This window comes from Arctopsyche grandis, chromosome 3 (assembly GCF_051622035.1).
Source record: "Arctopsyche grandis isolate Sample6627 chromosome 3, ASM5162203v2, whole genome shotgun sequence".
Taxonomy (NCBI): domain Eukaryota; kingdom Metazoa; phylum Arthropoda; class Insecta; order Trichoptera; family Hydropsychidae; genus Arctopsyche; species Arctopsyche grandis.
Window position 1 is genome coordinate 1,874,550 of NC_135357.1, and position 24,055 is coordinate 1,898,604.

The window sequence follows — 24,055 nt, forward strand, 5'->3', positions numbered from 1 at the left end:
GTTTCGATTTATTTAATAATTATGTATTAAAATATATGTATATAATTTCTTGAGTTTTGATCTGTTTAGCACACTCGTCGCTTTGGAGCAATCTGCTAGGCGAGTGTGCATGATTAATTTATGTAATAAAATAAGATATGTCAACGTCATGTTATGGACAGCAAAACTCATAGTAATATTATTAAAGAACTTGCATTGAATTATATTGCAATAATATTATAAAGTTAAAAAAGAAATAATTTTATAGTTTAAAATATAAGATATCAAATTTATGCAGCGTGCTCGGATAATTGGGTCATTGTTTGATCGAAGGACTTATTTATTAGAAACAATTCTTGAAAAATAATTATGAATGACTACCCAATTTTTCTAAATTGGAAAAATAGGTCAAGCCAAAATTTTCTAGACTTAATTAAGTGGAATCCGTTTTTTATACTTCAGTCCGTTCAATCAAATTACATATGTACATACCGATCTCAGAGAACTGCCCAATTATATTTCATAAAATCGAGGAAAAAGTTTCGTATCAAAGAATTCTAGTCCCAAGAGTTTTATCCGGTGCATACCGGTTAATTGGTTCATATGTTGTAAATTGCAATTTTTAAGAATTTGCCAATTACATTTTGAAAAATTGAGGTAAATTTTTCTAGTCTCGATTAGATCTACATATAATAAATATATTTCTGTTAATTGGGACAACGGCCAATCGTCACAGCACTTTTTATATGGGTGATTTTTGAATAACCACCATAAATAGTAACTCGGTGGTTGCGTTAATGTTAACCACCGAGAGCTTCCCGAGTTCAAGCCCTGTGTTGACCTCGATTGGAGAGAATTTATTCCGAGTATTTCTGCAGTGCTGCTGGTCAGAATTGGATATTTGTGACTCCAAGTCGATCGTTTCCAATCAGAGTTTGCCAATTTATTTGATTTCATTGTTGAAACGGTTCCTAATCAAATTGTCAAAAACCACCCTTCCTACTATTTGAAAGTGAATTCAAATTTATAATCTATAAATGTATACATATGTACAAGTTTAACACCATAGGTGTCGCTCAGAGGCAACTCGATAGCGGTGTAAATGTACATATCTATATATGTGAATATGTCTGTTTCACAAAATTGAGACAATAGTTTTGGGTCTTAGTATTGAATTTCAGATGAACACATTAAATTCCGATAAATTTGGGCATCATCATAATTGAGTAAGCCGCTCAATTGTGAAAAATCGTAATCTAGACATTTAATGTCTGGATTACCTAGAAAATTTCGCATAATCCTAATCCGATAATAGGATAATCCATAATAATCATGAATGGAAAAACTGCAACAGCGGTTTAGTACACTTGTACAGCCATATTAAAGGAATATGAATGAAAGGATTCTGAGAAAAATGTATTACTTCCGGTAAAAATATTTAAAAAATATTAATTTATAAAATTTATAATTTCTATTACATGTAAAAAAATTTCAGTCTGATTCGGTTAGATGTTTGGGAGATAATTGAATTCAAAAACATAAAAAAATACAGTACACCTATAAGGGGAGGTACCATTTCCGGTCAACTCAAAAATTTGAAAAAAAAATTACATCGTATCGATAATAATTTCAGTAACCGATACTAAGTTTCAGTTCGATAGGACTAACGGTGTTCAAAAAATACACAGACACACACACACACATTTTTTTCTAGAGCATTAAAACGTGATCAGTGATCGATTCCGAGTTCGAATCAGTCAAAATTTCGAGTTCGAATTTTCGCATGATCACAAAACTTCATCTATTGTTACTGCGTACATATGTAGATAAAGCAAAAAGAAAATTAAGACGATAGAAGTTTTCAAAAGTTAATAAAGACACTCAATAACCCAGAAGAAATTTGAATAAATTTTTCATCTTCGCCAAATTTCGAATTGCGCTAAAAGTTACAAGCGCCGTGCCGTGTCTCTGAGATAAAACTCATCATTGGTTTGCATCTTTCGGGAGCGCTGATCTAATCCGAGGTGTCAAGCTTAATAGACGCTACTGCACACATAAATATTGCACTCGCAAACAACACAAACGGTCAAAATATATGTAATAGACAGACACAAAGTGTGTTGAAAGTAATGCACCCACGTGTATTCATTAGTTAGAACGGCGACACTTCACAATTCTTCGTGGAGTCAAAATCGTTTTTGATTTTCAAAATCACAACGCGTTCAAAATTAAAAACGTATAATTCATCTTGATGACTTGTCATCAGTCACGCCATTCTCTTTCTTGATTTTATTTTATGTTTTTGTTATTTTTCCGCCGAATTAAAATAGTCTGTCGATCAAAAGTCGCGAGACAATCGTAAAAAGTAAGGCAATTTGCGTAAATTAGATAAGTGGGCCAATTTTTCATTTATATCTGGAAACATACCTAAGCTGCGACAACTGTACGTGGGCTGAATATACAGTGTTCAGATGCTAGCAATTACATAAATATGTATTTACATATATCCGGTTCATAGTTTTAAAAGCCAGCAGCATAGCTCGTTCGTTAAGCTTCTGCCTATCACCGAGAGGCGCCGGGTTCGATCCCATGAGCTGACCTCGATTGAAAAGAATTTTTGTGGGTAGATCTGTAGTGCTGCTGGTCAGACTTGGATATTTGTGATTCTAGGTCGATCGTTTCCTATCAGAGTTTGCCAATTTTTCTGATTTCATTGTTGAAACGGTTCCCGATTAAAATTGGCTAAAAATCCTTCCTACCTACTATGTCACCGCTATTTATTTGAGTATGATTAATGTACAATTCATTGATGTCTCCTTAATTTGCGAGTTTTCAGTGTCTCGTAATTTAGCGACTTGTATAATAAAAATGCTGTATTGTTTGTAATTGGCCAGGAAGGCGCATTGGGTTAAATAATATAAATAAATAAAAGAAGGAAAAGGGTTATTGGTAATTTAAAGAAATGCTATCGATATCTACATACATATATAGAAATGCTCGACTAGCGTTGACCAATCACATTTCGTTTCAGTTTCGCATTGCATTTTGGTCAAGAGATACAATATTGTTCGTGCGTATAGCGGTCGGTAGAATTTGACTTTTATATTTTGTTAGTTTCGAGTTCGTGTTTCGTATTTTGAAATATTTACATTAATAAAATTTTAATATAAAATAAGTAAGTTGTTGATATTATTAATTTATTTATGGAATACGTGTGTGTACACTTTATATGAATGGAAATTTATATTCTTTAGACGATAAAAGTAATTGTCAATGTCATGTTATGGAAAGCAAACCTTACAATAATATTATTAAAGACCTTGCATTGAATCATATTGTAATAATATTATATAGTTAAATAAGAAATTAATAAAAAAATAAAGAAATTATTTGACGTCCTTACAATGTCATAACACATTGCACGAATGCGACAGCATGCTCGTTTCTCACGCTACATCGGTTCGACTATAGTGGTCTGGTGTACGCATTCGTGCACGGCCTAAATAACTGACACACCTCGCATGCAGCATTGCCACTGTGACGTATATACATACATATGTACATCCATACATATGAACGAACACAAATATCTAAGTCTGACGAGCAGCACTACAGCTAATACTCGGAATAAATTCTTATAATCGATATAAACCCAAGGGATCGAACCCGCGTGTATAACGTTAACGTAACCACCAAGCTATGCTGCTGGCTTAAAAAAATTAGGAAATGTTGTATTACTAATTTTTTATAAACTTGCCAAGCCATAGTTTTACAGAAGAGCTACTATTTATGTACATATCTACTTTAGTTATAACGGTGATAATTTGTCTCAATCTTTTAATAGCAAGTTTCGTCAATATTATTGAATAAAATGTGCTACTCTATGCAATGAAAATTCAACAGGTTATAATCAAGGTGTACACTTCACTATTGTCAACCATGCTTTGTTGCTCTCAAGCTTTGCTAACTAATGGAGCGGTCTATTGTTATTTGAAAAGCCCCAAGACAACACCTAAGTCTACTCTTAAGAGATTGGATATTTTTTCATAATTAGGGGAAGGTAGAACAAAGTGAAACTAATATAAACCTTGTAAAAAGTGGATCGTCCTTAAAAACTCATACTATCGAAAATAGCTTATCTGAACCTTAAAGTAGCTTAAGTAGCTTAGCTGGGTTTGTATGTATAAAACCAAAAAAACAGTTGAAATAGCAAATCAAATGGGCTTCGAAAAACCTAAATTCCAATTTAAAATCTGAATTCAATTTAACATGTTTTATTTTCAAAAACAAACCGTAGATAACTTATCTTCGTTGAAGTAGCAACAGTTCAAGGTGAAGTAAAGGTCTTGAAACAATGGTTCAAGTGCGATAATGCATATTTAGCAAAAACAATCAGATATCGTGTCCTTATAGCGCAAAGGTGTTATTCCACTAGTTATTTTACTATTTTCATAATATATCAGAGCGCACATAAGCATCTTTTCAAAATAAAGTCACATTTTTACTTAGATCAACTCAATTCACCAATAGATCAACTCAATTCCAAAACCAAACGTTGAAATGTCAAAGGGCAAAATACTAGTAGAAATAAACACCGAAGGAATTAAGAATTGAAAGGTAGTAAGCTCTGGTATAATATTTGATTGCTTTCAATCTTAAAAGCCCCATTTTATTGGGTCTTGTGGACTTATCCTAACTGTGCTCTTAAGACACGATATTTGGTTGTATGTATATGACAGACAAATATAATGGTTGATAACTTACCGAAGGTGTATCTTTATTTTGCAGGATACTCTGTCCATCCAGGGGCACCAGGGGAGCTTCAGGTGAGGGTCTAGAAGCCAAGTAGAAGGCTGAAGCAGCAGCCACTCCAGTAAGGGCCAAAGCCCCAGCTGGACCCCCGACATAGGTCAGATATTGATCTAAGTCTTCCACTGCAAACAGAAAAAGGCATACATTAAAAATCAATTTGAATTATTGTGTTTGCTGGAGACCCGATCCGTGTCATAAGAACCATTATGAAATAAAAAAAAACAGAGAAATAGAAGACAATTTGTCTGTGGACTTGATCGGCGGGACCTGCAGCTCGAAAATAGAAATTTGAATTGGCGCCAAAACGTGGCGATTCTTAAATTGACCCTAAGAAGGGGTCGTCAACTGTTTCCACGCACTGGGTCGTTTTTCCGAATGTCAAATGCGTTTCGATGTCGTCTCTTTTACCGGTCTCATTGCACACTGTCTCTATCTGCTCTGTCATTGCATATTTATTAGGCTATACAAATATATTTGTGATTAATTAATAAAAACAAAGATAATTCTGATTAATTAACAAAAACATGCCGTAATATAAAAATATTTGAGATAAGTTCCGATGTGCAATACAAACATAATACATTATTTATTCGCAACCAATGAAATTGAGCTCTGACAGTCCTTGAAGAATAATTACCTAGCCATGGAGTACGGAATAGAATGAGGATCGAATTTAGGACCAATTCCACTTTCCGCGGCCAGCAACAAGAACTGCGACCATTTTTTTTCATTATAGATATTCAGAGGGCGTGGCATTTCAGGTCAACATTGACATTATAATCCACGAATCTCTATAATAATAAAATAGCTACACAAAAAAAGGTCCGAAAACGATGTTACGGAAAGTGGAACTGGTCGTTTACAACAACGATCAAAAGAAATAAAAAATAGCTAGTGGCCCACGCATTCATACACCTGATAAAACGTAAGCAGGTGCACGAATTCGTGCACTTGATAAAAAGTGAGTATTGTTGTTATGATATCTGTACGAACAATCAGAGTGATCAGCAGACTTAGGCTAAGTGCAGTTGCTTTTCGTGCAAAAAATGATCACTCCATTAGTGTTCAAAGCAAGAGAGAGTAAAAAAGCACTATTTTCCCAAGCAATTGACAATAAGTGAACCATTTTTTTGTGCGAAAAGCATCCATCGAACGCTGATCTTCGGTGATTATTCACAGCGCATGCGCATTGTCGGTGTAACGCCTGTACGAACAATAATCAATGTGAAGAAATAGCCATCTAATATATGTATATGTAATTTCGAAAGAGACTTTGTATGTATGTAAACTTCGTTCGTTGGTTCGTAGACGGCACGTTCGATTTTTTTCGATTCAAAGGATTCGAAGTCCCCGGGGGCGAAGGCTCCGGGGGCAAAGGCGCCGGGGGCGAAGGCTCCAAGGACGAAGGCGCCAGGGGTAAAGGCTCCAAGGGCGAAGGTGCCGGGGGCGACGGCGCCAAGGGTGAAGGCGCCTTCACGCCGGGGGGGGGCCGCCGGATTCTGGTATACATATAATTTCGAAAGAGACGTAGTATATATATTTGTTTGTTCGTGACAGTCAATTTTGTAAATACATTTAATTTAATAAAAAAAAAATGAATATTCAAATAATATTTTAGCTGTAAGTTTCTCTCTGTATATTAAAAAAAATTTATACAAAATAAAACTATTCAAATAAATTTAATAAAATGTTTACTATTAGATTAGTAATGTTTAAGCGGTTTATATTACAAATACCGAGCGAAGCCGGGTAAAACCACTAGTTTTAAATATATTAATAGTTCAAATTTGGTTAGCGGGCCGCAAATTCGACACACCAGAATTATTGTACATCATCTTGTATACGTAGATGCAACAATGTCAAAATACCGACAGATGTTTTCAAACAGAAATCAAACATGCAAAATTGTTCCTTAACGACTTCAAGGGCACAAAATAACGTTACTATTTAATGCATGTTATAAACTGTGAAAAAAATGCTCTGAAAAATATGGAAAAATTATATCCAAGGCGAGGTCGGTTTATGTTTTTTTTTTTAAATTATTTAAATATTAGGATTTAAAGACATGCGCCGCATCTACCGCGTGCACGAACGAGGCTACGCTAAACTGCAACGAATGCAGATCGCGAATTAGAAAACGAGTATAGCTATTGACTTTCGTCGACGGCCAAAGTGTTACGAACGGAGATTACTTTCATGGATGGTAATAAATCGATAGTAAAAATAATAATGATGATGATGATCGTGCCACATTAAAGCCCAAAGGTGTTTGTTGTTCGAAATGTAGGAAGTGGGCCACAGCTACATAATACTGTGTTGCGGTAGTGTTTAGTGTAAACAGGCCATCAGATATGTACGAAAGACTTTCCTAAAACACTTCTAATCCGAAATAAGATGGCCGAAAATAATTTATCGAAGCGAGTCTTAAAAATATTCGCATGATGCTACGTATATTTGATGCGATGAATATATTAATATGTAGTTTACAAAACGTTTGGTACGTAGGACTCTAAACTTATATCTGATTGAGTGTGTAAAGACATGCACGGTAGAAGTGGAGCCATTGTACATTGGCGAGGTGTGACGTATGACAATCTGGCCAACTACAACTACATAGTTATCAATAAAATATAACACGATATTAAATAAAGTCAGCTGGATACATACGTATATGCAAATAAAATATGTTAGATAACGCGAATCAAGTTAAAATTATTTATACACATATTATAGTTTCTTTGGCGGACATTTTAGTTTTAGAAAAAATCTAGAGATGTTGCAATGCCAGATTGAATCATGTTTTTATAATAATTTTATAATAAATAAATCTTGTATATATAAATGAAACGGCGTATGTAATTCGTTTCTGATTGGCTGTCGTCATAGTCGTTTCTGATTGGCTGTCGTCATAGTCGTTTCTGATTGGCTGTCGTCATAGTCGTTTCTGATTGGCTGGATTGGTCAAAGACGTTTGTGATTGGTCGGTAGTTAAATAATATTATGTTTTTTCGATCCAATTTAATAAAAAACAAATGAAGATTTTTTTCGTGGTTTTTATTTCATTTCCATTTACCGAGCGAAGCCGGGTATCACCACTATACATATAATATAGGTATAAAAGTAATAAAACATGTGACTTTTTGCAAATTTTCAACTCTAAGGATGTAATCATAGTTATAAGAAATAAGAATTGTAAATAGGTTTTTGAGCTCTTTTTCCTATTATGCTTAGCATTAGAATAATATAATACTATGATTACTAACCAAATTAAATTAAATTGTAAAATATAAAATGATCAGTAGATCAGTAGCTATTAAAATAGTTATAAGTAGACACCGGATAGTCACAGTGCTATCAATTGTTCCATTGTTGTAAATCCTTTGTAAAAAAAGGTTCGGCAAACCTTTAACAATGCATTTACAACCTTTGAACAATACGCGGCACCTTCTGGGTCCGGTGACTAGTTATAAGATGTATTGTGAACATAATAAAAAGCATTTAAAAATCAAAATCAAAATAGTTATAAGAAAAGATCGGCGTTCGATGGATGCTTTTTGAACAAAAAATAGTTCACTATTGTCAATTAACTAGCAACCGTGGTTAACATGTAATGCTTTCGATTGTGTGGTCGCAGGTTCCATTCCTGGCTTTGTTGCTGGCCCTACCTTGGATATGTGACTGTAAGGTCGATCGTTTCCCAATTTATCCAATCCAATAATTGATTATATTTAAATAATGCGCCGTGAGTGAAAAAAATAGTTCAAAAAATTTAAAAATTGACTGAATTGTCTGATTTGAAGGTCCCTTTGACCTTAGGTTCAGACCCCTTCCAAAAACCAATTAAGATCATACAAATTTATTATGCCGGGCGTTGCCTGAGCGTGTTTGGATTGAACCAGGATTAAAGGCCCCTTAAAAAAAGCCCTAATTTAAAAACTGTAGATTTGCAATCGAGACGAACTAACATTCATCTTCATACGGTGCTATTATGTAGGGATCGGATGACAATTGAAAAAAAATAACAACAAAGAGCTTCAACCCAGTTCAAACTGTAGATTTGCAGTGTAGAAAAACTCATTTAAATTATAATTGATATTAGATGTACCAAATTAAATGGTAATAGGTTGAAAACTGCATAGCGTTAATTGCATGTGCATAGCCAAAAACCAAAACAAAAATTCATCTGTCAGTCAAATGTGGTAACTGCTGTCATACGATATGTAGAAATTCATCAACAGTCGCTTACGACCTTCTGCTGGATTACAACAATTGCATTGGAACTTTGGGAGTGTGCAATTTTTGCGAAATTTGCGTTTTAAAAAGCTGTCCAACTTTTGTTAAGCTGCTGGTACGCTGAGAACTGTTGTTTCTTTGTCAATGTCAAGAATGACTGCGGTGTGCGAATAACTGGTTTATTCGCAAGAATGACAGTTGTTGCGCCACAATGCTTTTTAACACTGTTACGTCCAGAACGGACAAAGAAACGAGGAAAAGCACCCTCAATGGAGATTTTTCATTTTATTTTATTCAATCAATCATCCACACTCGTCTTACAAATCATCTATGGAGAAATTTGCAACATTTATACAAACCAGCGAAAAATCGAGATGCTGAATTAACTCGATTTTTTTTGTGAGAGAGATGGAAGAGGGGTGCCAATTTTGCAGGAACCGTTTCAATGAAAATCAGAAAAATTGGTTAAGTCTAATAGGAAACGATTTACCTGGAGTTACAAACCAAGGTCTGGCGAGAAGCAACCAGTGGGACTCGAACCGTGACCACTCTGTTCAAAAGTATTATATGCTAACCACTAGTCCATAATGCTAGTCTTCAATGGAACAGAGAGATGATATTAGTGAAATCGTAAATTTTCTGGAATAATCCAAGGAAATCTCGAAGCTCGATGTGAAAAAATGCGCCGCGGACAATTTTTTCATGTAAAACGCTTTTATGGCAATTTAAGTTTTGCTCATTTTAATAAAAATATTTTATTATTTATATTTAAATATTATACCGGGAGGTAATTTATTCATTTTAGATGTTATATACAAAGAGTTTCGTTCAAAGGGATGAAAAATATTAAAAAACAAAATTTACTAGCAATCTATAGCTATGTGTACATATGTATATGTGATAATAAAATAACTAACAAAGTCTTCAAATACTAGCCGAATTGCCAGGCGTTGGATGGGTGTAAGTTATACATATATATATTTTTTAAATAATTTTCTACAATTTCTAATTTGCAGTACTTTGAGACTATTTTATTTTATTTTACTGTACTATACCGAATTTGGTGGCTTAACTTTAAAACTGTAGATTTGTAAAATATATGGGTTCGGTGACAATTTTGCACATGGCGATCTCGCACACGTCGCAAAAATCTCGAGCACGGAATATTTGGCACTCGAAAAGTCCACCCAACGAGAGTCACGTACGCGAACATCACGCTAACGAGAATTCAAGTGCTAGATTTTTCGTATTCACGATTTTCATGGCAACAATTTTCGTGTGCAAGCTTGCTATATGCGAAATAGTCCGTTTACCATGTGATAGATGGACACTACAAAGGATTCACAATTAAAATAAATAAAAAGTGGTTTAATAAGTACGAGGATTTCAAACAGAGCATAATATTTCAGAAAAGGATGAAATATTTCGTCACATATGTGTGTGTAGAGATATTTTGAATAACCATATATTAACTATGACAAAGAAATACAATAGTAAGAAAAGTCACATGTCTAAACACGTGCTAATTTACCGCGCACGCGAAAGTAAACACAATGACTAAATAAATTGTAAAAAATGCACTTTTTGCACGAAGGTCAGAGCCGTCAAATCTGTCGGATAATTAAGGTCAAATCGCTCTCGGTCCTTACGAGGCGCATTTTCTCGACAATCGAAAGTCTAGCAAAAACCTCAGCGTGCAATTAGTGCAGTGCAAAAAAATGCATCGAAAGTCTGTATGCAATCGCTTTCAGCATATCGTAAAGTTGGCCTTGAAGGGGTGACGTCACGCAAATTAATAAAACTTTCCGTTGGAAATTCACGGAATCACAACTAGAATCGACCTAAGCGTGCCGTGCCGCACTTTTGAGTATGTTCTTACCATAACCAGCAGAATAGACAATTGGTTCGCATATATTTGAAATAGTAGAATAGATTAGTGGTTAGCATATAATGCTTTGAACAAAGTGGTCACGGGTTCAAATACCACTGGTTTCTGCTGGCCAGATCTTGGATGTGTGACTCCGGGTCGATCGTTTCCTACCAGAGTTTTCCAATTTATCTGATTTTCATTGAAACGGTTCCAATAAATTGGCAAAATAACCCATTTTCTAGCAAATCTCGAGTTTTCACCAATCTCGAATTTCGCTGAATTGTATAAAATGCTGCAAATTTACAAATTTTACCATAAATGTCTTTGTTTAGATGTTAATTGATATGTATTTACTTTGTATTATACTAATATTACTTGCATCAAATGTACAATGTTTCTGTCCAGGAAGGTGCATTGGGGTTACCTGTTAGGCCTTCCTGGTATAAATTAAAAAAAATAAATAACAGTTGAAAACAGTACAGTACATGCGGATGCAGTATTGAATCTCTAAGGCAACTTTATATTAATACTGTAAAGGTGATTTAATTTTATATTAAATTATTAATAAATATAAGGGGGGGTGGCGAATAAATAATAAAATAGACATGATTGTTTTTTCTAATATATACATATATACTTGTATATATCATTAGTTGGGAACAAAAATCAAATGCAGCCTGGCTCTGCACGCACGTATACAAGTTTAAGTTTAACCGTTAAGCAGGTGCGATAAATCATAGGGCATGCGATATACAAAGATGTACATATATATGTACCATAGAATATACAAGCGTTTGTATTTATTTTTTGAGTTTTGTTTTAATGACTCGGGATTAGTTCAATGGAACAGCAATCAACCGGTTACCGAGAGGTTAACGACTCGCATCCAGTTTACGACTAGTCACGAAATACGGATTATGTTTGTCGACGTTCATGCAACAACCTGTGCGCGTTAAACGTCTCTAAATTTCGATTTGATCCTTATCGACCAAATGGTATCCCAAAATGTCGGAAAAATGTCGTACTTCCGGTTTGAATCCGGACTTGAGCGAAAAGCGCGTCCGAACAGTTATTCATCGACTCATTATATTCATTGCTCTTGAAGAATTGTATATGTATGTAAGAATCGGTGAACGAATTATTCCTCACAAGAGGATTGTCTATGGTTTTTTTTGTGTGTGGGAGCCTCGTGTGAGCAATATTTTGGTTAAATTTTTAAAGGACACTCCAGGAAATTTTGAAGATAAAATAATATTAAAAATGGCTTATAAAAATAGTATAATATTAAGTTCGTAAAATATCGCAGTTCCGAATAGACGCTCTCAGTCCAAAATCAAGCCAAAAAGTCAAAATCAGATAATTGAAAACAAAGATCGACTGGTTCGAGCAGAGATACGTCAAAAAGTAACTGTTATTGTGTTGGCCATAACAAGCATATCGAATTATAAATATTTTAACATTCATTATATAACATATTTATTAGTGAAGTAAAAATATATATGAGAGCTAATGAGAGCCTATAATGCAAATTGTATAAGATATTGTGTGAAAATGATAATGGTGTAGGCGGAATGTCAAAAAAACAAGGCTACTGGCTATGGGCAATCGGCGGCCAAACCTCACAAAATGGCAAAGTTTCAAAGCGATCAGAAGAGTTTAGGAAGTTTGTCAGACTAATGGATGAAGTGAAACTAATAAAAACCTTGTAAAATAAAAAAAATGATGAAATTTCGTATAAAAAATACATATGTATAATACTTTGACCAGAGAAAACCATCCCGTAATGCTAGTTTGGCTTCACAAATTGGTACTGAGGGTGTCGGTATAGACATTCCACGGGTATCGCTGGGAGATGTTAGGATGGCTATTATGAAGCTGAAGGGGTCTGTTGGGCCTGACGGTGTGCCCCCTGACGTATTAAAGGTATGCTGTAATTCGCTTTTAGAGCCTCTTCAGTTTATTTTTAACCTTATTCTTGCTTCTGGTAATTATCCTGAAAAATGGAAATTATCTAGAGTCATCCCTATTCATAAGAGTGGCTCTAAAAATGAGGTTGAAAATTATAGACCTATTGCTATTATCTCGGCTATTCCCAAAATTTTTGACATCATCCTTCACCGTTTGATTCTTGCGCAGTTTAAAAGATTATTGTGTGATGAGCAACATGGTTTTACACCCTGTCGTTCCACTACCACTAATCTCGCCTGCTTCACACATTTGATCATGTCTAAAGTTGACGTTGGTCGGCAAGTTGATGTAGCCTACTTTGACTTTCGTAAAGCCTTTGATCAAGTCAATAATGACGCTCTTTTGATCAGGTTAGCTGAAGTGGGTTTTTCAACGCGTCTTCTTAAACTCTTTGCTTCTTATCTTAGTGATAGGAAGCAATTTGTTAGATATGGTCTTTATGAATCTCCTTCATTTTTTACTCGATCTGGTGTTACTCAGGGGTCCACTTTAGGCCCATTACTATTTACAATTCTTATTAATAACCTCCTTAGAGTTTTATGTAATGCATCATGTCTCTTGTTTGCTGACGACGTTAAATTATTTTTTGCTGTCAAGGATGAGAGGCAAGCCTCTCTCCTTCAAGCTGATATTAACGCTGTCTTGGAGTTCAGTTCTAGTTTAGGCCTTGAACTTAATTTAAACAAATGTGCAATTATGAGCTATGGACGTGCACATTCGCTCTATTTTCACGGATATTCCATTAGATCAGTCTTGTTGAAGCGTGTGGAATCTATTGTCGATTTGGGTATCACTTTTGATCCTCAGCTCACCTTTCACAACCATATCAAAAAAGTCGCTGACGTTTCCTTTCGTCGACTTGGATTTGTTTTGAGATATGCAAGATTATTCTCCAATCCTTTGACTTCTCGCTTGCTTTTCAATTCGCTTGTGAGAAGTAAGCTAGAGTATAATGCGATTGTGTGGAATCCGCATGAAGCAAATTACTCTCTGATGATTGAGAAAGTGCAAAAAGCATTTCTTCGTTTCCTATTTAGGAAAGAATATGGGTATTACCCATATCTCTACCCCATTCCTTTCCTTTTGGGCATGCTTGGGTATAATTCCCTTGAACTTCGGAGAAACTTCTCATTAATTCGTTTCGTTCTCCTGCTCTTACGTGGTAATACGTCATGCCCGTTGTTGCTGGAGCAGTTGGGGCTTTATGTCCCTAATCACTATGTGCGTGGTAGACATCATCATTTGCTGGCTGTACCTCCTGCCCGCACAGTCCTTTTTCGAATGGCTCCTATTCCAAGAGCTATCCGACTTCTTAATGAAATCGTTGCTGCCGAGACTGAATGTGATATTTTCCACCTTAGTGAGCGTAAATTGTCGGAAATTACTCTAACCCATTTATCTGGTAGTCTGCGCTCATCATTGTTTTCATGATTGATTGTGATTTATGAGTGAAATTTTGATTAACTCTCTTCCATTTGGGCCTTACAGGGATGTTTTGTATTTGTAGTTGTTTCTTACATATTTATTGAAACTGGCTGTAGGTGCAAGGCATTCCTTATGCTATATTTTATTTGATATTTTTACTTTATCTGTTATTATTAAATGCTATTTTTTATGTATGTATGGATGTATTATGTTTATGTTTAATTGTTATTTTGTTTTTTTTCTTTTTTGTGTTATATTTTTTGACCATTGTGGCGCTTTAGGAATTCCTGTTATGCCACAATGGTCTGTTTAAAAAATAAATAAATAAATAAATATGTATGTATAGGAAAAGATAAAAAAATTGTCTATAGAAATAATCGAATATATATTATATTTCAATCACTCAAGAGCAGGGCTGTGGAGTCATTAAAAATTAACGGAATCCGACTTCTTCCCAATTTTATTTTGATTACATCCACTAATAAATTGAAATTTTATAATTTCTTCATAAAAATCATGATTTAAAATTAAATTATAGATAAAATCGTTGAATTGCAATATTTTTATGTGTTATGGCCAAAACCGATTGTTTCCTCCTTCTCATTTTTTTTTCATTTTTACTCCCATTTTTTATAAGCCTCATATCAGGATGTTTTTATTAAATTTATTTCTTTATATATGAAATTACCTTTTATTTATACCTATTGATTGCATTACGAATAATCCAATAAATGGGATTGCATATTAATTTTTAGTGATTTTTTTTAATTCCTTCAATTTTTATATTTTGAATATCGCTGTTATTTTCTTTACTCATAATTAGAGATCGGACTGGAAGCGTACCATTAATTTTTAATTCTTCGCTGTGCTTTGTCCAATTTTATGAAGAACCTTTTTTTTGCACTCTAGCTTTGTAAAATGACCCAAAACGCCCTGATTCCTGGAAAAAGCACGCTTCCTATCCGCCCTATACTCATAATTTTATACGTTCCCAAGAAAATTACATCTTACTAAAATCGTTCAACTTGGAGTCGGTAAAAAGTCGTAGTCGGTAAATTTTGAACCGACTCCACAGCCCCCTGCTACGAATTTTTGGTTTATTAATTAAACGTTTCATCTATTTCGACCATGCGTTGATACAATTATATTATTGTAATAGAAATGGAAAAAATTGTCTGGCATTCGACTTATCGTCAAACAACATACAACGAATACCTATTAGTTGACACGTTTCATTAAACTGAGATTTAAATGTCATCAAGCAAAATCTTTCACTATCTACACATATTTAAGTGAAATTCATGTTCGTTTATTAAAATTTCAACAAAAGATATATTGAAGGATGTATATTACTTGTAAACAGCTACGTGCGGGGTAAAAATCATGTATTATATAATACAATAGATTGAAGTCTCAGTCTATTAACTCAAAAGTCGATTTTTCAATGGTACCAACTGTTTCTTTTGCGAAAAGATGTTTTTTTACATAGCTACAATCCATTCTGTATAATTTTAGGTACGTATGTATATAATTTTAAAGTTACAGCACGCAAAATGTGTACACAAGTCTTTCTACTAGGTTAATCTAATTTTTTATGCGATAGATACGTTCCACGGGATATATAAAAAAATAATTGACTTGCTTAGAAAAAGTAGGGACGCGTTCTAATGGGCTGTTCATTAAAGTTGGGAAAGGAGGGGGTATATCACTCAGGAACGCCGAATCCCACCTGGTTTGGGCCGCATTGAACTAAGTTTGCAGAAAACAAGGCCGGTTGGGCTTACCTTGCCGGTTGGGCTTACTTGCGATAAAACGCGGGAAACAAAGAATTTCAGACGTATCTTATGTAAACTGAAACAACGGTGCAAAGATATAGTCATAACGTCTAAAATTATCTTCCTTTTTTTGAGAAAGGTATGCTGTCTATTATACCCCAAATGAAAAATGGCAATCACGGATTTTTCTGCTATGTATAATTTGGCATACGATGCATTTTCCTCTTCCGCAATAACGTTCTGCAAGCCTGGCCTTGTTTTTGCCATGACAGATGCAATCGAATTGCATTCGTAATGAATATGCAAATAAATAAAAATAGAAATGTCCGTGTGGTAATAAATATAATATTTCGAGATGCACTTTCATACCCCAGGGTCGCTCAGATGCAATAAATGCTGAAAAACCAATGCACCACATGTCAAATTAGCCTTTCAAGGTAATCCGATTGCATCGACATAAAAGTGCAACGATAAAATGCATGCAATTTATAAGTCATAAAAATGTCTCCGAAACGTGATAAGTAAATATAAAATAATCCAATACATTTAGTTTAAATAAATATATGCATCTCTTATGCGTAAATGACAAATCTACAATTTTCAATTTGCTATACCAATGAGACGATGAACTTGTCTGCCAAATATGGTTTTTTTTTTTTCATAAATCAGTATAGTCGCTGTTTTTCAAGGGCTTGAATTTTTATAAAAATGTAAAATCCGGTTGTCAGGAGACATAGGCGGTACAGTAAATGAGATTCTTTGAGCGGTTTAAACATTGTTTACTCGGCGGAGTGCCACAACGATCCAAAGCCGCGAAGAAATTGAATCGTACGGCACAGGCTCGTTATTGCCCTTCTGTGGTGAAAAAAAACACACAACAGGGATTGTTACTTTTTGAAAAGTTTCTCCTACATTTCTTCAAATATGGGACTCGCCATTATCGATCACTGTCAAACCAATGCTTTTCGGACTGGGTACCATAGCATAGATTGTGCATTTTTATTATATCCGGCCGAGTAACGCCAGTTATAAACAGTACATATGCACATATGTAAAGGAATGATTTCTTAATATTATACGTATGTATGTATGGGTAGATTTGGACTGAACTACGACTGAACGTAGCGTACAACTTATTCACTACTTCTACTACTACTAATAAAAAATTAAAACTCCAATGATTCATATGTCAAAACATGTGGAAACGATAAAAAAAAATTGGTTTAGATACAAATATAGGCTAAACGTTTGCTGCGTATACACTCATATGCAACGATTCTAATATATAATCACAATATTTATCAATTAATTTAAAGCCCATTTGGATCATTTACTGTATGTATATACAATTACAATATTTTTAAAATAATAATAGTACAACCCATACACCTCTGCTACACACACTTTTGTTGACATTAAAAATCAGAACCTATTTTCTTGAAAGCTGCGGAAAATGCAGACCGTTCGGTGGACATACGTAGGACGAGTCTCGGAAAATGTAATCGCGATGACCCAGAAGATTTTTCACTCGCACGGAGAAAACCACCGTAAGACCAATTTAACTGTAACTGGTTAACAATTTAACCGACGCATTAGAAAACGACCGCTTATTAAACCATTTTCTAACTTTCACACACACATACTTTATTAATAAGTGTGACTTACATTGCCACCATATCTTCTTTTGCTTCTTAACACTCTTGTCCTTCTTGTCTTTGGGATGGCGAGTTTTGCCACTTACCATCGTACACACAGATATATCAACTACAGAATGATACACAAGCACTTCCGGTACTACACGATCATTTCTCACGCGCACACACACACACACACAGACCAAAGGTGGGTCTTGGAATACGCCTGGTACCCAGGTCTAGAGAGTAACCCGAAAGGGGACGAACTGAAATGAAGAAGCAAGCGGCAGTGTTGAGAGAGGTTGCCGGACCGCCCCACCAAACCAAACCTGCGAGAAGAAGACATACAGACACACAACACACATATCTGGAGGGGGGACAATGGCTCCCAAACCGTGGGGCGCGATTGATGAAAGCTTGCACGCAACCAGTGACGTCGCCAGGCGAAGTTAGACCCTTGGGCAGACTTTAAAACCACTTACTGTTTGTTAAAAAAAAAAACAGCAATTTATTCAGACCCATTTTGAAATTTTGATCTCGAATATATAATTTGGAAATATTTTTACACTGCCTTTTGGAGAGGATATACCGAATAAATATACTGTTATATCTGGAAAATTTCTTGCACTAGTGTAGCCTTTTATGTACCTGTCGTGGTTGAATTCAATTTATTTTTTTTATTTTACATACATATATGTATGTATATATAACAGGAAGGCTTGACAGGAAGACCCCAATGCACCTTCCTGGACAATTAATTACAAAAAATGCAGCATGTTATTATTAGATAAACCACTGTATTTCGAGAGGCTGAAGAACACGAAATAACAATTAATTAATTAAAGAATGAATCCATTGAGACATCTATGGATTTAGATTTGCACATATTTTTTACAAATTGTACATACAATAAATACAGAAAATTTGTGACAACAGGAAAGATGATTTCTTTTGCCAATTTTGGGAAAAGGTTTCTACAATGATGAGATAAAAAACGATCGATAAGAAACGATCGATTTGTCGAAATCTAACCAGCAGTATAACGGATCGAACCCACTGATCACTTGGTGCTAAACATACACGCTACCATTGAGCCATACTGCTGGCTAATGTTATAATTAGAGGTAGGATAGTCACAGTGCTATCCATTGTTCCATTGTTGTAAATCCTTTGTAAAAAAGGTTCGGCAAACCTTTAACAATGCATTTACAACCTTTGAACAATACGCGGCACCTTCTGGGTCCGGTGACTAGTTATAATGATTCAAATTTTCCGCCCTCTATAACTCCATAAAATAAGTATAATGTATATAAACAGTTTCCCGCCAAAATTTTTATACAGGAACCGTGTTTTACGAAAGTTTGTATATTATACGAGCCTTAGCACCGTCTATTTGCCTAGTGGAAATATTGCTAGCAAACAGAAGAATGTAGAAGTTTTTTTTCTTTTGTTATTATTTTCGTATACGTTTTGTTGGCAGTGGTTTAGCTGTGACTTACATATGTATGCCTTAAATATGTATTATTAATAAAACATTTTTCTATTGAAGTTTTAAGAAATTGTTATAATAAATTTTATTCTAATAATAACACCGATAATATTGCAATCAATATTATTATATAATGGATGATATATTCGTATAAAGGTAAATTAATTTTATTGGTGATTTTTGATGCAGAGAAATTTAATCAAATGAAATCAGGTCATTTTGATAGAAACGATCCATCAGATTTAACATCCGAATAGACTTTATACACAGGATTGAATTGAAGAACTATGTAAAATTCCATCTAATTATTTTCGCAACTATAAATATGAATAAAGCGAGTGAAGTGAAATGTATGAAAATACACCCAGATTTAATAAAGATAAAAAACTACAACGTTTAAAAACTATGAATCAAATTGTTTGTAAGAAATTCTAAGCAATTACATATAACCATCCGCTTCTTAGTATTGAAATATGTATTTTTATTTACATATTGCATTTAAAAAATGCGTCACAGAAAAAAATATGTAAATCTCCATGCAAAAAATACCGTTGTGCACGAAAATTTTCACATATTTTTCAAACGCCGCCCCTTAAAACGTGCCGCCCTTAGGCGAGGCCTCCCCGCTTGCCCTCACACGACGTCACTGCCCACACCTATATAAGGATTTGCCCTTCGAGACGCGAAAGTCGACCCAGTGATGGTCAACCTCTCGCCGAGGTTAAGCCCGAGAGGTTCTTAATAAATTTAACGTGTAATTATGTATACTATTATGTACTCTCAAACTGTGTGTGTGTACATGTTGTCCGTTGGCCGTAGCGTTCCGTGCGAGACTGACCGGCTGATATCGTCAGTGACCGGTCGGGGAAAATATGATCAAACGAGGAGACTGCCCGTGCAAATTTTCCAATGCGACCTAGTAAATACGTAGAAATCTTGGGATTAGATCGAATGTTATCGCTATACTTATAACACAATGTATGTACCTACAAAGTGGGCTAAAAGTTATGATACAATCAGTAACTTGAATGATTAAAATATATATGCATATGTGTCAGTTACTATGAAAAGTGTATTTTTTACTATCTACATATAAAACTCATATTAGACCAAAACTAGAATTTTCATATTCCATTTAGAACGCTCATTTTAAAAAAGACTTATGTTGTTTAGAAAAAGTCCAACGAAGAATGCCTTCCAAACGTAAATCACTGTCATATGATTTTACATGGAAAATGATTCTTTCCACTTTGGAGACGAAAAAAATGTGATCTAATTGAAGTCTATACAATTATAAAAGTAAACATTACAATATTTTTAGTATGATTATCCTCACTCATCTAATATGTCATACTCTCAGACTCTAGAAAGATGTTTACTTTAAAATAATTAGAGAATCCTTCGTTTCGATGGAGTGGTTAAAATTTAGTAAAAATCTATCCAACGAATTAGTAACTTGAGCCTTTTAAAATAAACTTGATGATTTCTTTAAATTTTTTTAAGGTTTTTGCAGTTCTTTCCATTATATCTGTTGTATTTTCTCTTCTTCTCTTTTTTACTTGTTTATTTTTTCTCTCCATTTTAAGTTCTTTATCTCTTCAGTTATTTTTGTTTTTTACCTCATTTGATATTTGTATTATTATATTATTTATTATTTATTAATAGTTTTGGACCATTGTGGCATTACAGGGAGAACCTAATGCGCCACAATGGCCTACATTTAACAAAGATAATACAAGTAAAAAACAGAAAAATTAAAGCAGAAAACATGGTAAAATAAAATAATAATAAAAAAGTAACAAAAGGAAAATAATAATACAATTAAAATAGTACATAAAAATGTACAAAGGAGAAAGAAAAAGTAAAATAAATCAACAAAATATGAATAAAAAATAAAATCACAGCGAGGCCCAAATGGAAGAGAGTAGATTAAGATTCCACTTATATATCACATTCAAATTAAGAAAGTAATGATGAGCGCAGGTTACCAGATAAATATGTTAAAATAACATCCGATAATCTACGCTCCCCAAGGTGGAAAATATCACATTCAGGGATGGCAGCAACGATTTCATTGAGAAGTCGAATAGCTCTTGGAATAGGAGCCATTCGAAAAAGAACTGTGCGAGCAGCAGGTACAGCCATCAAATGATGATGTCTACCACGCACATAATTATTAGGGACATAAAGTCCCAACTGTTCCAGCAACAACGTATTACCACGCAATAGCTGGAGAACGAAACGAATTAACGAGAAGTTTCTCCGAAGTTCAAGGGAATTATACCCAAGCATGCCCAAAAGGAAAGGAGTAGGATAGAGATATGGGTAGTACCCATACTCTTTCTTATAAAGAAAACGAAGAAATGCTTTTTGCACTTTTTCGTATTATAACTTTATGTATTAAAAATTGAGTCCTTTGGCTATGCCACCATTTCCAAGTATTCTTAAACAAATATAGAAATTGCTCCGTAATAAATTTGAAAAAGAAATTGAGTGTAAAAATTTAATTGAGAAGCTCTCTATGCTTGCTATACAAAATACGAAAAAACAATTCCTGGTTTGGCAATTTCAATAAGGGATTCGTTCTGGTGAACTCACCGAAGACAAAAAATTATGCTGTATAGAGCAGAGGTTTCCATGTGAATCAGTTTCTTAAGTATGAATATTTAAGGATGGAACTTAATTTATACCTACCTTTTTATGAAAATATATATTTTTTTTTAATCTTTTAAAAATAAGTAATTATGCAATTTTGTCTAATATCACAATTAGGGAAAAAACCACCCTGATAAACTCTATGTTAAGAAATTGGCAGCCGAGCATTTCTAGAATAAGAGATGATAAACTGGATATATGTAGAATAAATTTCGAAAAACAAAATATACATTAATAAAAAACCAAGTGCTAAAATGATCTACAAACTATTTGGAAATAAACAATTTTACTAGAAAATTGACACTGCAAATACTATTAAGGGTTTTACTCCTATTATAATTTAAGAGGATTGGAAATCATTGATGAAACAATTTGTAACAAGCCTATAGTCATTGTAAGCAAATTCGTACGAATACATAAATAATTTAAAAAGACAAAAACAAAACAGTTTGAGCTTCATTCATAGTTAATATAATATATGGGTACTTTGGTTTATCTAAAAACCATTAGAAGCGAAACAAAAGCCTATACTGTTTTTATCATAAAATTACATGTCAAAAATGTCACTTAAAATACATACATACATATAATTATCGTCCATAGCGTGCACAGAAACATACCTTAGCATTATTTATTTTATTCTAAAATTGTTTTATGTAAAAAAAAAAATGATATCTACATAGTATGCACATATTGACACTTCTAACAAGTATACGTATGTAGTTCGTTCATCATTGACAATGACCGTGGGTCTGCCAGTGCACCGTGTAATTAATTTACATAATCATTCCATCACAAGTTTATATAATCATAGGCGTCATAATAATGCAACACCATAAAATAATTTATGAGACATTGCACATACATGTGTATCAAAACGACAAGGTTAACATTTCTCTACCACACTATACTAATTTAGGAAATATGATTTATTGTTCTGTTTTCCACAAAGCCGAATGGTATTCACAAACCACAGGATGTGTATAGGTCAAAATATACTATTTAAAAAAAATCAATGATGACACAAATGAGGAAAAAACTTTAAAAAATAATAATAGCAATGTAATAAGTATAATTATAGTAAATGACGACTACCGTTAACCGTAATGTTCGCGAACGGTTCAACTTGGCTACCGTGCGTTAATACGTATACGGTATGCTGCAAAAAATCGTTAAAATATTGACTTAATGGGACCCGCTACCGGTTGTGCAACTTATCGCACGATTTTTGCTCGTAGACTTTTGTCCACGCTTAATACCATGGTCCGAACAACAAATCAGTGGATAGCAGATTTTCCAAGGATTCAAAATATTTTAGCAGCATTACTTTGTGTGTATTTAATGTTGAATATTATCCGTGGGCAACGCCGGGCAAGTTGGTTTGGCCGCTTAGTAAAGCTGCAGTTTTGTGGATCATCAAATTTTTCATACTATCTCATAGCAGTCAAACTCTAATCATGAAAGAGTCAAAACACAGACTAAGACGTCAAAGGGCTTTCATACAATTTTTTTTTGTACAAAGCCTTTTAGACGCTTTCGTTTCATGGAAACATATATGCACTAAATGTTAGAATCTTTTGCTGAAAATAATTTTAATATACGTACATACAATTAATTATTGTACTTAAATCCTCGTCTTAACCACAGCGTAATGCACTGGTAGAGCTATTGCATACCAGTATAAAAGTCGTGGGTTCAAATCCCGACAAAAAACCCTGCTGGCGAGATCTTGTGGTCGATCTTGAAACACAGATCGACCAGTTTCTGTTAGAATTTCCAGATTTTTCTGGCATAATTGTTGCGATGAATCCAATAAATCGATATGCTCCCAATCAGTTTCTCACAAATTCGAGTTAGCATCTCGAGTTTGTTGAATCTTATAAATGCTACTTACATACATACATAATGTGTAATAATCCTCGCAAAATATGGTGTATATCAAAAAAATTGATTGTCCATATACATATGTCTCTATTATATTCCATGTACTGTTAAAATTGTTGGTGCTTATGTACAAAAATAATCTAACCGCATGTATCGCCATGTGGTAATTCCTGTCATGGCAACTTTCGTGTAATAAAAAAATTAGGATTATTATAATTTTAAGATAAATAAACAAACGGAATCACCTAGATTTTTTAAGAAACAAATCAAAAAACTGTAAGAAATACGTGAAAAGTCGTGGAAAATTCACCGGAGACTTGAACGAATGTGT

General features: G+C 34.1%; 1 protein-coding gene across 1 annotated transcript in view; it reads right to left on the reverse strand.

Annotated features, from left to right (window-relative positions):
* LOC143910010 (long-chain-fatty-acid--CoA ligase 6) overlaps nt 1-24,055 on the reverse strand; it is an 81,331-nt gene that overhangs the window by 38,421 nt on the left and 18,855 nt on the right. Inside the window, exon 2 of the mRNA XM_077428338.1 lies at nt 4,744-4,913. Coding sequence (XP_077284464.1) covers nt 4,744-4,913 — 170 coding nt within the window. The remainder of the gene's footprint in view (nt 1-4,743; nt 4,914-24,055) is intronic.